The 14682-nt window shown below is 33.8% G+C and overlaps 2 protein-coding genes across 5 annotated transcripts; one reads left to right on the forward strand and one right to left on the reverse strand.

Annotated features, from left to right (window-relative positions):
• Positions 1 to 2651: 2651 nt before the first annotated feature.
• On the reverse strand, positions 2652 to 11465 carry LOC132641044 (uncharacterized). Of its 4 annotated transcripts, none has more exons than XM_060357919.1 (8): positions 10658 to 11462; positions 7817 to 7939; positions 6547 to 6794; positions 5340 to 5549; positions 5185 to 5277; positions 5012 to 5110; positions 4198 to 4607; positions 2652 to 2976 (listed from the first exon to the last, which is right to left on the reverse strand). In XM_060357919.1, the coding sequence occupies exons 2-7, from the start codon at positions 7923 to 7925 to the stop codon at positions 4323 to 4325; spliced, it is 1044 nt and encodes a 347-aa protein (XP_060213902.1). In that variant the 5' UTR covers positions 7926 to 7939; positions 10658 to 11462; the 3' UTR covers positions 2652 to 2976; positions 4198 to 4322. The 4 variants fall into 4 exon arrangements, with proteins under 4 accessions (XP_060213902.1, XP_060213901.1, XP_060213904.1 ...); XM_060357918.1 differs by lacking the exon at positions 10658 to 11462 and adding an exon at positions 9881 to 10340; XM_060357921.1 differs by lacking the exon at positions 7817 to 7939 and having other exon boundaries at positions 10658 to 11465.
• A 793-nt stretch (positions 11466 to 12258) lies between these two features.
• Positions 12259 to 14305, forward strand: LOC132642553 (uncharacterized). Its single transcript, XM_060359686.1, has 3 exons — positions 12259 to 13031; positions 13110 to 13197; positions 13291 to 14305. Exons 1-3 carry the CDS (start codon positions 12640 to 12642, stop codon positions 13609 to 13611), a joined length of 801 nt encoding a protein of 266 aa, XP_060215669.1. The 5' UTR covers positions 12259 to 12639; the 3' UTR covers positions 13612 to 14305.
• Positions 14306 to 14682: the final 377 nt, after the last annotated feature.

Here is a 14682-nt window from a genome sequence, read left to right on the forward strand (position 1 = left end):
AAAACGTGGAATTTTGCATAAATGACTAACTTCTATCTGCGGAAATATAAAGCATAACTATTTTTATCATAGCCAATTTATCTATATGGACATATTATTAGAACCCGTAGGTAAACCGCAATTGAGCGGGTCCTTAATACCGGGGTGCCTAACACCTTCCCCGGGGTCACCAGAATCCTTACCTAGACTCTGTGTAGATTAGGTTTCTTTTAAAATAATCATAAAATAATTATTTTAAATGAACCATTTTCAACTCGGTTTTCCTAATTTCCTAAAAATTAGGTGGCGACTCTAAAAATAAGTCCATTTAGAGTACCATTACATAGAAGTATATTTTTTCTTTTTCGCGGTACGATTGACAACTGTACTTTCCTGGGACACTTTCCTTTTTAAATGAGGCAATTACAAATACGAATAGGAAAAAATAGAACCGCTACACCCCATATTAAACATAGAGCATAGTACATGTGTTGGTTGGGGGGGGGGGGGGGGGAGGGTCAGATTCAATCTGCAAAGTAATGGAAAGATTTGAGTCTTAGATTTTGATTTAGTTTTCTATATTTTGTATTTCAAATCTTGTATATCTAGGTAAGTATATACTTAGTCAAAATATATGCAATAAAATCTTTGTTGTATTCGGCTCGGGGGGGGGGGGGGGGGGGGGGAAGGGTCAGATTCAATCTGCAAAGTAATGATGTTCAGTTTCTTGGCGAGTTGTAGTCCATGTAATAATGCAAGTAGCTCTGCTTAGATAATAGAAGTAGATGTAAGGTGTTTGGAAAATCCAGATATTCAGCTACCGATAAGGTTTCTAAAAACACCCCTTATTCTTCCTTTTTCAGTGATATTGTCGTAAGCACCATTTACATTAAGCTTAATGACATCTTCATAAGGAAGTTGCCATTTGACTGGAACGATGGAGATTCATGGAGAGGAAGTTACAGTATTGGTGAGGTAAAGGAATGCCGAAGCTTGCGTAATGATATGGTGGACGTAAATTGGATTTGATGCATTTTTAAGAAAAAATTGTTTCATTTAATCCAGATGTTCCAAAGGAGGATCGGAAGAATGATGTTAATGGAAAAAGATATGCCCATTGCGCACAAGCTCGCGAAAGAAAAATAAGAGTAAGAGAGATTAGTCAAATGATTGTTATTTCAGTTACAATTACACTGCCTTTATTGAAGTAGCACAAGTCCGTGATTTCTGCTTATTTTCTTGAAATTTCTTCTAGAGTAGTCATGTTCATCTATTAAATTTCAGTATCTCTTCCTTCTTATATTTATGTTTTAAGATTCGAAAAAGAAATAAATTGCACTAAGGCCTACGTAACTAAAAGAAAAAGAAATATGAGAGAGTGGAAAAAAGAATGTCAACTTGGCTAGTCTTTAAAGGAGTAATATTCCTTATCATTTCTTTTTGCACATGCCCTCTGGAGGATCTCAGGTTGTGTATCAGAACATTTTTGACTTGTTTTTAACTAGTAAATTATGTATATTTAGCAGTGTGGTACTGTTCCAGCTATCATTGTTGGCATTCTGAAAGATTAGCTTTATAAATAATTAATTAATTCACTTATGCGTGTTGACATACATTTTAACTTATATAGTAGCAGCATGAGTTTGGAGGTGGTATCGTCCTCCACCTCCTACTCATGTAAAATAAAAAAATAAAAAGTAGATTCCATATTAAAAAATCAAACAATATAAAAAAAAAGGACCTCATATTAAAAAATCAAGCAATATAAAAATAAAAAATGTGGACCTCATATTAAAAAAATCAAGTAATATCCATCACTACAACAAATTCGATTATCAGGGACAAATAATTTCGTCACTTATAAGTCATATTTCGTCACCAAAAATCTTGTGTGACGAAAACAATTTCGTCAATCATTCGTCCCTAAAAGCGGGTCGCTAAAAGTATACACAGACAACTTAATGTTTCGTCACTAAATAAAGTTTATTAACTACAAAATCTCCCTTTCGTCCCCAAATGCATAGTATTTGTGACGAACATATTTGTCATAAAAAGGATAGATTTTCGTAGTTGATAGTGTGTTTTTGTCACTAAAGAGGCTACTAATACCCACGAAACTATCTTGTCACTGACTATTTAGTTTGTTCAGTGACGATACCAATTGTCTCAAAAGCTATATGTATTTTGTAGCTGAAATAATATAATTTCGTCACTAAAGACTACCTTTTATATACAAAAAAATGTTTCGTCCCTAAATGTATAGAGATTAGTGACAAATTTGTTGTTATAAACAAAGCTTACAATTTTGTAGTTAAATCTATCATCTCGTCACTAATAGTATTGCTTTTGCTGACAAAAAAAAATTGTCACTATAAATTGTCATGATTAGTGACAATTACAATTGTCATAACATAAAGCATTAATTCGTACCCAATAAGGAGGAGGATACTAAGACAAATATATTTTTGTCGCTAAATGTAATCAACTTATGACGAACTAATTTGTTTCGTGACGAAAATATATTTGTCTAGAAAAATTTAGTTTAGTCGTCGCCAAAAATTAATCCTTCAATGACAATTTTTTTTTGTCACTAATTATAGACATTCGATGACGTTTAATTATTTTGTAGTTATTAATTTTTAAAATTAGAATTGCATAAATTGAAAATAAAATAACAAAACATGCTAGATAATAATACAATTCACCCATGATCATACAATTAAGAACAACTAAAATTGTACTGAGATCATATCTCATTACAAACTCCTAAATAAAAGTAAAATATGTCTAACGACAAGAAAATCCAACTGAAATATACTAAATATTACTCCTAAACTAAGACAGACAATGCAGTTTCTTCCAAAGTACCAATCCAACTGAAATATACGAAATATTACTCCTAAACTAAGACAGATAGTGCAGGTTTCTTTTAAAATACTAATAATGTGGTGACACTTAGCTTGCAATCAGTCTTGATTCAATTCCCACATTTAATACCTGCGAAAAAGAGAGAAAAGAAAATTAAGATTAGATTTAAAGTGTAGAAGTTGAAGAATTCAAATCTCAAATCCAAAGATAAATAGAGTTCATCATCAAAAGGATTTATCTCTTTGGAACTATATCATACTACTATACTATAATTCTAATATCTTCTCCTAATAGCAGTAACTTTGTTTTATGTTTCAAATGTCTAGCTAGATTTATGAGGAGTACTACTGTTTATTCCAGTTTTGATGAGTACAGTTGTATAGGAGGTATATGTTTGGATTTCTGGACAGCCTGGTGTGGCTGATATTCATCTGCAAGAGCAAAGCTGCGCGAACAATAGGCCTTTGGAAGACTGGATTGAGTGGACAGCTGCAGAAAACATTTATCACAGATACTTTTGATCTAGACACTGCTAGTATTCTGTCCAAACCCATATGATCTAGCTCAACTTTTGGGTTCATTTTTCTCTGGTGAATTTAATCCCAACCTTCGACGCCTACGATTGTTTTTCTTCTTTTCCTTTTGACAGATAGTCTAACTAATACTCCAAGATGATGTTAAAAGTACGTATTATATGGCTGTTGGTCAAACCTCCTGTACTCTATCCCTCCAAACCATGCTATTTTCTCCCCCCCCCCCCAACCAAACCCAACACACCTACTATGTTGCTATAAGCGTTTTCTAAAGACCACCCGAACTTCCCTTTGCTTTCTAGCCTTGGATGTCCCTTGTGTACCTTATTCCACAATGTTCCTTGATCCTTCTACACCACCAGTTGCAATGAAAATAAGGGGGAGAGTTAGGAACATATTTCCTCTAATTTTTTTCTTTTATGGAGGGGTTGACAGAGAAGATAATCTACAAGCGAGTTACGCTTTTACAGCCATGTTTGATAACATTTCTAGAGTGGAACTTCCATTTTAGTTTCGAAAATACGAATGGTCATTCTGCATCAATTTTACTTTGTTCAGCTTACTTTCCTATCTAAATGTTTATTGTTCGATGACAAACCATACAATTTAAAAAAAAAAAAAAAAAAAAAAAAAACAGATCTTAGAAGCAGCAATCAAATCTAAACATGTGATTTTTTGTCACTAAGAACTCCAACAATTAACGACCTTCCTATGGATTCAAGAGGTTGCTTTAGGATATGGATCAAATGCAAATTATTATATGTATAATAAAAGAACTAAAACATAATTTATCATGTAAAGTAGTGTTATTTCTAACCTTGATGGCGATGAGCTAACAAAATGTTGCATTTTTTTAAACATTTCCTCTTGGCGTGCTGCTAAAGTAACCAATTGAGAGTTTAATGCTTGTATCTGGTCCTGCTGAGTTTCTACCTGGGACTGCTAGGTTTCTATCTTGGACTGCTGGGTTTCTACCACTACATTTAATCGTTTCTGTAAATCATGTTGGGCAGTAGCAGCTTCCTCTTTCGTCTTTCTAAGGGAGTCTTCTAACTCTGTCGTTCTTCTTTGTGTGGCTCTTGTAGTATCAGGTTTCGGACCATAACCGAGACCTTTTATGTATACCGATTTTTTACCAAGTATAGTATCCATAATTTGATCAATAGTCATGGAAGGCTCTCCCGGCTCTCCCGAAGTATATATATCTTTCAAATCTTTTAGGTTTTTCTGCATAAGAATATTAATATTATTTAAATTAGTTATAAATCTAGCAGCAAATACAACTATATTGCAGTGAAAATCACGCTACCAAATAGCAGCACAACACAGAAATTCTACCAGGGAACACAACAACATCTTGTTTGGAAATCAGTTTTCTGGGAAGACTATAACAAAATCAATATTCGCTGGTAAAATTGAATTCACCAAACTCGCTCGGGAGTTAATTTGAGTAGTTGTTTCTGTTGTAAAGTGTAATTTTCATTATTTTAAAGTCCAATCACAAGAAAAACTTATTATGAATTACTCAAGGCTAATCTCAATTTCTAAGTCAAAAAGGACGACACAACTTCTGAAGAATGTTTACCTGGACAAATGCAATGGCTATGGTACTAAAATAATAATTTTCTTACATAGTTAGTCTCAGTCTCTAGAGATGACCATCCTTTTTCAGTCGAGTAATGAGTACTCTTGTAGAACTCGATTCTGTCAGGCTCTACTCCATTTTCAGCCTATAAAATAAAATATTAATATGATGTATAACTAAAATATTGTTAGAAAGAAGAACAAAAATGGTATAACTTACAAGTTCAGCACGAGCAGGTACAAACGCTTTTGACCCCATGAAATGATTAGTTTTAAGCTTACTTCGATTGGCCCTGTTTATGTCGCATCGTTTCTACAAAAACAATATAAATATATGTAACTTAAACAACAAGGAGAATAACATATATAAATTACCTTATGCTCTGGATCAGCCCACATGTCACAAAGCTTATTCCAATTTTCTCGGGTCAACTCTGGCACTTCAATTTTACGAGCTTCTTCCTCGGAACGTGCACTTTCAAATAGCTGTTTTAACTTGTAACGCCATTGTCGGCTTCTGTTTTTCAAAATATCCTCAACACTATCTTTCACGTAATGCTCGTCCAAATCAATTTCAAACTTCTCCTAAAAAAAACAGATATGTTATGAAGAAACACACAAACAATCAAATTCACTTTTATATTAAAACAATAATTAATCATCATATCAGCTAATCCCTTTTATATTTGTTGGCGTTCTCTTAGTGTGTGGTATTAGCACTAGGTGCTCAACCTACTGAGGGATTGCCAATTTATGGAAAGGGTAATGGTTTTCTTGAATTGCAATACTATGTAACTTGGTGCTGCTACAACAACTACAGTGATACACCAGGCATAGTAACTGAAGGCCATACTTAATCTATTTATTGGCTCTTTCTGAGTGTGTGGTATTAGTACTATGTGCTCAACCTGTTGAGAGATCGCTAATTTATGGAAAGAGTACTGGTTTTAGTGGTTTTGATACAGCTAAGGATGGTCAAGTCGTGCTATTATTAAGCAGAAAAAGCAAGGAATCAGAAGAGCTGTTGTATACTATTTTAATATGGCTAAAGACTGAAAGATAAAATATGCAAATACCATCAGAAGTGTAAATCAGGAGAATTTCACTAGGCCTAGGAGGATTTGCAGCAACAACTTCAGGAGAAAAACATTGCAAGATTATGCTAAGCTTGGAAAGACAACAAGAAATGGTGCAACAAAGGATCAAACTTGGGACATCATTTGGAGGATAATGCAAGGCAAGCAGATATGCAGAGGAGCAGAAATCAATATGCAACTGGTTTTTTTCACAAGGAAGGCTATGTATGCAGCAGTTGTCACACACAGAGGCTATGCATGCAAAGTTCCATATCAGCAGTGCAGTTAAGACAAAAACTGCACTGTATAGAAGCAGTTTATGGCCATTTCTTGGCCAAAATTGTTTCAGTTACATGAGTGAACTTACTACTAGATTTCAATGGAGGTAGATATCGCCGATGAGTTCACCAAATAAATAGATGGATGAATAACAGCAATACCTGAAAGAAGAGAACTCACTATAATCACTACCATGTAATAAAATTACAAGATTATAGAATCCTTACGTGGCACCTAATTAGTGCTGCATCTTTGTCCTCTCTTGTGAGTTCCTTCCACTTGTTTGGAAGCGAAAGAAAATTCCTGGCAATTATCCCTAGTTCATTGGATAATTTTGCCAATTGAGTTGGCTTAGTTGGCCTCCCTTTACCAAGTGGAATCTCAATTTTCATCTTGCTTCCCATAGTCTTCCTCATCCTTTCAAGACCTTTCCCTCTAGTCTTGCCACGACCATTCCTGATCTTAGTGGAATCATCTGATGGAAAAAAGTCAGTTCAAAACACCATATATGAGTATGGCACAGGATAAAGACAGAAACAACTAAAAATTTTGCTTCATTTTGTTGTATTTTAACAGACACCAAGTTAAGAAATTCATCGACAAAACAGTAAGAATATAGGAGAGCTAATAGCATGTCCTTTGATCATTCAGATCATAACCAGTGATTATAAATTTCACAGATTACATAAAATATCGTTGGATTTCAAAGGCGTAGATCACAACAACTATTCATTCAGGAAAAGGTTTAAATCGTGCATATTGACAGAGTAGGTACCTTTACATAGATGGTTTCTATATCATGATGAGCAAAGGAGAGCCGGTCAAGAATAAAACAAGTGTAACTAATACAAGTTATCATGAAGAAACTATTACATGTGATCTATGCCAACATTTTCAACTTCTTAGACTCACTTATGTAGCTTATATGACAAAGAAAAATCAATCGCAACTGCTCATACAACATATCCAATGTCTTGCATTTAAAGAAAATATGTAAGATAAAGGGCGATATCATGAAGCACTTCTTTTTAAAATGTTGAAAGAGCATCAAATAACTTTATGAGTTAAATTCACAAATCTTGGGTTGATGATTGAATTACTGAAATAATAGTCAAGATCAACATAAGAATTATTCGAGTAACTCAGAAATGCAAGAAAGATAGGAGAATAAATTAAAGAACACAAAAGAAAGAGCAAACAAAAATAACATGAAATATCAATTTTTTTAAGTTGCACTTAAATGATCTACTTTAAACTAGTAGAAGATGGATAAGCACACTAAAATATTATTACAAATTTAGTACTTTCACTATTTACAACCCTAATTCTGATTTTATTAGCTCTAAAATTTTCTATATTCCACTTATAAAGAAGCTCCATTGTGTATCAAAAAGAATTTCACAGTCCTGTGCAGAATAATCAAAGGTAAATGTTTTTTAATTCCAACTTGGCCAATAACTAAATAATTTAATTCTAATTAATAATAAAACGTATCACCTGTATTAACAGGGGGAGTAACATTATTTGATTCATCCGGCGATTGAGTAGCTCGAATAGTTTTCCCTGTAAGTGTAGTTTGTTTGAAGATATGTCCTCCTGGTGCCATTGATTTGCAAAATTCTACCAAGACACAATATCTAATTTTAGTATGTTCATAAGATGTAAACTCCATTGGATTAACAAACCAATAGTTATATAAAAGCACCAATCATTGAGCCCGTGCCAGCACGGGCCCAACATTGTAATTAAGGTTTAGTATTACAATCAAAACATGAAACAATGAGCAAAACATCGAACATTTACTACTGCTGCTAACTTTTAGGTTCCTCCTACTATCTTACTCAAAGTTATGTTACAGCAGTTTCTTTTGGCAAAGACCAACCTTTTTAACACTAATATTCTCATTTCTAGTCCCTGATTATAAGGCCACCTTAGCTTGAGTTGTAGAAAGAAGAAATTGGAGGTGAATAGCACACTAGTATAGGAAACAGAAAACACTAAGGTGTTGTTTGGCCATAAAAATTATTCACTTTTTTCCGGAATTTTTTTTCACTTTTTTCACTTTTGGGCGTTTGGCCATAAATATTCCGAAATACCAAAAACTCAAAAAACTTATTTTTCAAATTTTTTTCACCTTTTTACAGCTATATTTCATCAAAAACTATAATTTCAAAAACTATGGCCAAACACAACTCCAACTCCAACTCCAACTTCAAAAATTCCAAAAAAGGTGAATTTGTTTTTGGTATTTTTGGCCAAACGCCTACTAAGATGCTCTTACATTCCAATAAACATGTTGTTTTGAATGGGTTAGAAAACACGTCGCAATGGTTAGGCAAATCAAACAGGAGAGGGGGGAAGTAACTAATTTATCACAAAGTGAAAAAAGAACCAGCATTTTTTTAGGCAAAGATTGATAATTCTTGCCACACTGCCTCAATTTCCGCAGTAAAATGATTACTCGGCAAACAAAAGGAAATATAAAACACGAACATCGAGTCTTCCACGCAGGAGCATTTTTCTCCTTTGAAATCGACTAAATGTTGAGCTCGAAGCAGGAAGAAAAAAGATCAAAACACAACAACAAATATGCTGAGAGAAAAATTCGCAGGACCACATAGCAAAGAGGCATGCGTTTTGCACCAACACCTGAACAAAATCTTATTAATGGTACATAATAAGAGTAATGGAGAGTGCAAAGTATGTTTACGCGATTCAACTATCAATTCAATGGGTTTGGATCTACTCCAGTTATAAACGCTCCCGTATATATCAATATAGATTTGGATTAGTGCCACATGCCCCTTTAAAATGGCTTAGATACCTCCTCCTCCACCCTTCTCCTAGAGGCTAGAATCCCCTTTATAACTTAAAGAAAATACAAAACCAAATATATCCTGATTCTTTTTACTGATAGAGAATGTTTTGCCTGCCCTTGCGTTTTTTAGCTTGCAAAAGCAACTTTCTTATTTCTTTCAGAAAGCATAATTTGTTCTAATCACACACAATTAATTCTTCTACTCTTTGTATTCAATTCCACTATAGCATTAATGTTTTCAATGGAGGTTTCATACTGCTAGTGGCAGTAGATTAAAGAGGAGACTGTTCTTTTCTTACTACACTACCCACAAGTGAAATGTTCTTCTAATTTTCTTTCCATAAAGCTAAGTATATCATTTAAAAAATTGGAGAGCTCAAATAGATTATAAAGTGGTCATTTCCAATAATTTTGAGTTTTGAATTTGAGTAAGAAAACTCTGACAGATGAGATCACTTAGTTGTGGAGCTTTGAATTTACTACATAGTATTTCATTTGGGAGATAAAGGATCCAAACGCTTAATTCAATTGATTATGTGTTAATAATAATGAAAAGCAAGCACAAAATAGGGAAATTGAGGTTGAAAATGAAGAGATTGTTTCTATATCCAATTGAATGGTTAATTAAAACCCAGCAAGATTATATCAGCCACTGAAATGCGAAATTAGAAAATTCAAAGAGAACTCAAAAGACGAAGAAAACAGAGAGGAAAATCTGGACAAAAATTAAAAAAGAAACAAACCTATGGCAAGAAAGAACATAAATCATGAAGCTGGAAAGTCTCACGCACATCATTTATTAAGAAGAGTTCACTGCCTTCTTGTCGTATTATTAATTGAACTTTTGAAGCATCACTAGTATACTGAAGAATCAGTATAACATGCCAAAGATATATATTTATGCTAGAAATTTCCAAATTTGAAGGCACAGAAACTTTTCCATAAACATATATAAGCTACAGTGTTAACAAGAGGCTGTGGTCTGATAAATATCGAGCCTTGTGAAGAAATACCCATTGGTTTCAACACAATATTTAGTTAACCTACAGAATATTCATCTCAAAAGATATCAGTTCAATTCATCCGGATTCAATGTGCCATTACCCCATCCGAATTCTAATTATTTGACTCAAACACATGCTTTAACACCATGTTTTCACAATCAATCCTTCACTCGAAACCCGAGTGGAAAACGCCAATATGAACAAAACAGAGGAGAAATTATTTCAATAGATGATTTGAATAATGTCATGCTTCACTAGTTATGTGCCACACACCAACTGTAAATATACACACCACGCGAAACTGTAGTCTACACAGTAAATTAGAGTCTTTTTGTTTCAAAAACTCGCAGTAATTGATTTTCTCGAGCTTCTATATTGATTAAATGAGACAAAGATAAAGCAAGATCAATGGATATTCAACAAATAATCAATGAACAAATCATTCAAGATATGATTGTCACAAATAACTATCTATTTAATCTTGTTTAAAGATAAAGAAGGAGGAATGATACATACCTGTTCTTCTTGCTCAGGTGCAGAAATTCTGCTTCACTTTCCAATGTAACTTCTTCATTTATTTTCTCATATATATGGTGGTTATCCTGAAATTCTTTTGGAGCCAAAATTGTGAAAAAATGTAAGCGCCAAAAAACGGTTTCTTTTTCCATTTTTCAGCTTTCTGTAATTCTCTTTGGTGGGAATTAGAAGGACAATGAGTTTGAAGGAAGTAGTGCTTCTGATTAACCCAAAAACCTAGGAAGTGGAGAAGTGCTCAAACCTAGCACTAGATCTTCAATTGTTGAGCAAGATTTTAGGGTTTTGGTCTTATGACCTGATGCCCTTTCCCCCTTTTTTTTCTTTTCGTTATGTGTTGCTTGAAACACTTCTTTTTTATTACTTGGTTAATATAATAAATTACATACTAAACTTGCTTAGTGGTATTTAACTAAAAAAATATACTCCGTATGAAAAAGGAGATATACAGGGAAACAAATACTTTCATATATGATCTATGAAAATAGTAGCTAGAAGATCAATGCATATTGATGAAGAGAATTTGGAAAGGTTTAGAAGTTTGAAGCCAACCAAATAAGTATAAATACAAATAAATAAAGAGAGCAAAAAAGAAAACGGCTCTTGGCATTAATAATATGACAGACCATTTTTTAGTTATTATAAATGTATTTAATTTTTTATATATTATTAACATTAATTATTTCATTATTTTTTAAAGGGGAGATGTCCATCAATATTTTAGGGATATTTCCGTCTTTCAAATTTAGACTTAAGAGCTCTTGGCATTAATGATATGACAGAGCATTTTTTAGTTATTATAAATGTATTTAAGTTTTTATATATTATTAACATTAATTATTTCATTATTTTTTTAAAGGGGAGATGTCCATCAATATTTTAGGGATATTTCCGTCTTTCAAATTTAGAAAAATTAAATTATAATAAAGTGGTTGATTAAATTTCATTAATTTTTGAATTCTTTAATTTAAAATGTTAATTACATTTCGCACCACTAATCACAAAGATATAAATGCTCTTCCGTTAACTAATAACTCCTAATATTAGATTATTTTAGTTCTAATATATATTTCCATATGTAAAAACTTAAAGGATGTACACCAAAAACAACAATTTAGGATGTGTTCAGTATGGAGGAAAATATTTTCGGGGAAATGTTTTTCAATTTTCTCATATTCGTTGGAAATATTTTCTTTAGAAAACAAGTTCCTCAAAATTGAGGAAAATGACTTCTCTAATGAAACTAGGGAAAACAAGTCCACTAGTGACATTCCACCAACCACCACACCCGACCAAACCTCAACCACCCCACGCACACCACCCCCATCCACTACCCCTCTACCACCCCACCACCTCGCCCCCAACCCCAACACCCCAACACCTCTTCAAAACATATCAATTTTCTTTTTTAAAAATAGACTTTTTTTTTTTATGTTTTTTACACCAACCCCCCCTCCCCCCCAAAACAAAATCACCCCATCCAAAAAAAATGTCTTTTTAAAAAAACTTTTTTTTTGGTTTTCTACACCCACCTCCCCCCCCCCCCCCCCCAGTTAATTTACTTTTATAAAACATGGGAATTTTGCGTGGTTAAATTTGGTTGAGGTTTGGTGGTTGTGGGTAAGATTTTTTTTTCATTTTTAATATTTTTTTTTAAAAAAAGTAAAATAAAATATATGAAATAGAAAATTTAGAAGGGGGTGAGTGGGGTGGTTCGGTGTACCGGTGGTGTGGGTGAGGTGGGGTTGGCATGGGTGGTGGTATAGGGTAGGGGTGGGTGAAGATGGAGTGCATTCGAGGGTGATGGTTGGGTTGCGGTCGGGAGGGGGAGGTGATTGATGGGGGTGGGGGTGGGGGTGGGGCTTGACTAGGTATTTTTCTAAAAATATTTTCTACTAACTAACCGAACTTGATAAAATAAGTAGAAATTCACTTATTTTTCTAGAAAAACATTTTTCGGTTGGATGGTACATTTGGCTGTGCATTTACCACGAGAGGCTATGTATGGGGGACCAGTACAATATCGTTGGATGTACAAAATTGAGAGGTTCTTGTGCAAGCTTAAGCGTTATGTGCGAAACAAGGCACGAGCAGAAGGTTCTATTGCAGAAGGCTATATTATTGATGAATGTTTGACATTTTGCTCTATGTATCTTACCGGCATCGAAACTAGATTTAATCGTGAAGATCGAAATGATGATGGATCTAGCAAGAAAGATGAACCTGTTCTAGACATATTTTCAAAGAGTGCTAGACCATTTGGAGATGGAGATTATTATGCCATACCAAGGAAAGATCTTGATATGGCTCGGTGGTATGTGTTGAATAATTGCGAAGAAGCAGAATCTTTTCTTCAGTGAGTAATTTTTCTATTTTTCTATTGATATTTTTATTTTTTAATACTATTTCTAAATAATTTATTTTTTACATGCAGAGAGCATAAAGAAGAGTTGGTGAAACAAGATGTTGGGAATATAGAAGAGAAACACAGAGAACAATTTCCTTTATGGTTTAAAAGGAAAGTAAGTGATTTTAAGATAATAATCATGTTGTTATGTTTAAATTTTAATCTTTTTCTTCTTTACTAATTGAACACAATATTTTTTTAATCATAGATTTTGAAATTATATAATAAGGACAAGTCAATGTCTATCAAGAAATTCTATCCTTTGGCAATGGAATCTGATGTGCGTGGAAGAAGACATACTGGCTGTGTTATAAATGGTGTTAGGTATCTTATTCAACGACGCGATGAATTACGTAAAAGTCAGAATTGTGGTATAGTTGTTGCAGGCTATCATGAAAATGAGTTGATTGATTTTTATGGTATTATAACTGACATCATTGAGTTAGAGTATGTTGATGAGAATCGAGTTTTTCTATTTAAATGCAAGTGGTTTGATCTTCGCAAGAAAACAAGGATGCAAAAAGATTAACATTTTACGAGCATATGTGTTAAAAGATTTTGGTATGAACATGATTCTTTCGTACTAGCTACTCAAGCAAAACAAGTATTTTACATTGATGACCCGAAATTGGGGGAAAATTGGTGAATTGTGCTCAAATTTCAAGATAGACACTTATATGATGTCCCGGAGAAGGAAAATTCAGAGACAGAAAGTGATGAGTCGCATATTACAAATAATGATGTGTATCAAGACATGTCACTTGAAAGTAATTCGATTGTCAATGATACGGTGGATATGTTGAGTAAACTACATAGAGATGATGTTGAACCGATTACCTTGGCTGCAAATGTAATTGAATTGGATGGTCAAACAGAACCAGAAGTTGAAGTTGATTATATCGAAGAAGATTCTGACCAAGAGGATGACACTATGGTAGAGTACATAAGTGATAATGAGGAGAATGAAGGTAATAATAGGACTAATGACGAAGAAGCTGATAGCATAGGTGATGGCGACGACATTGGCTTGTGATGTAACCTCATAATAGTAAGGTCAGTTACCTGTTAATAGTTCTTCTGAATTTTGTATCTTGTTTAGCGGATTTCAGGGGGATGACTTTCATAAGTTATTTGCAGATTTTGTCTGATTGAATTATGTATATCTTCTTATGTCTGAAAACCTACAAATGGAGAAACTTCTAACTTTTAATCACAGCCTTTTCTGCCTTTCATCTTTTAGAGAACTTAAGATTATTTTGGTGCTTTGAAAAGTTAATAAGCACCTAGCATATGAAAACTGCCACAAATATCTAGACTAGATTATCACATGAAATGCAGGGCCGCTTGAAGATCGCAGACTTTGGGTGGTCTGTACAATCAAGAAGCAAGAGACATACAATGTGCGGAACTCTGGACTATCTAGCACCGGAAATGGTGGAGAAAAAAGCTCATGATTATGCGGTTGACAATTGGACTCTAGGGATCCTCTGCTATGAGTTTTTATACAGTGTGCCTCCATTTGAGGTCGAGAGACAGACCGACACATTCAAAAGGTAACTATTCCTCTGCTTCTATCATCTTTTAACTGTTACTGGAAAAT

Source organism: Lycium barbarum, chromosome 5 (assembly GCF_019175385.1).
Source record: "Lycium barbarum isolate Lr01 chromosome 5, ASM1917538v2, whole genome shotgun sequence".
Taxonomy (NCBI): domain Eukaryota; kingdom Viridiplantae; phylum Streptophyta; class Magnoliopsida; order Solanales; family Solanaceae; genus Lycium; species Lycium barbarum.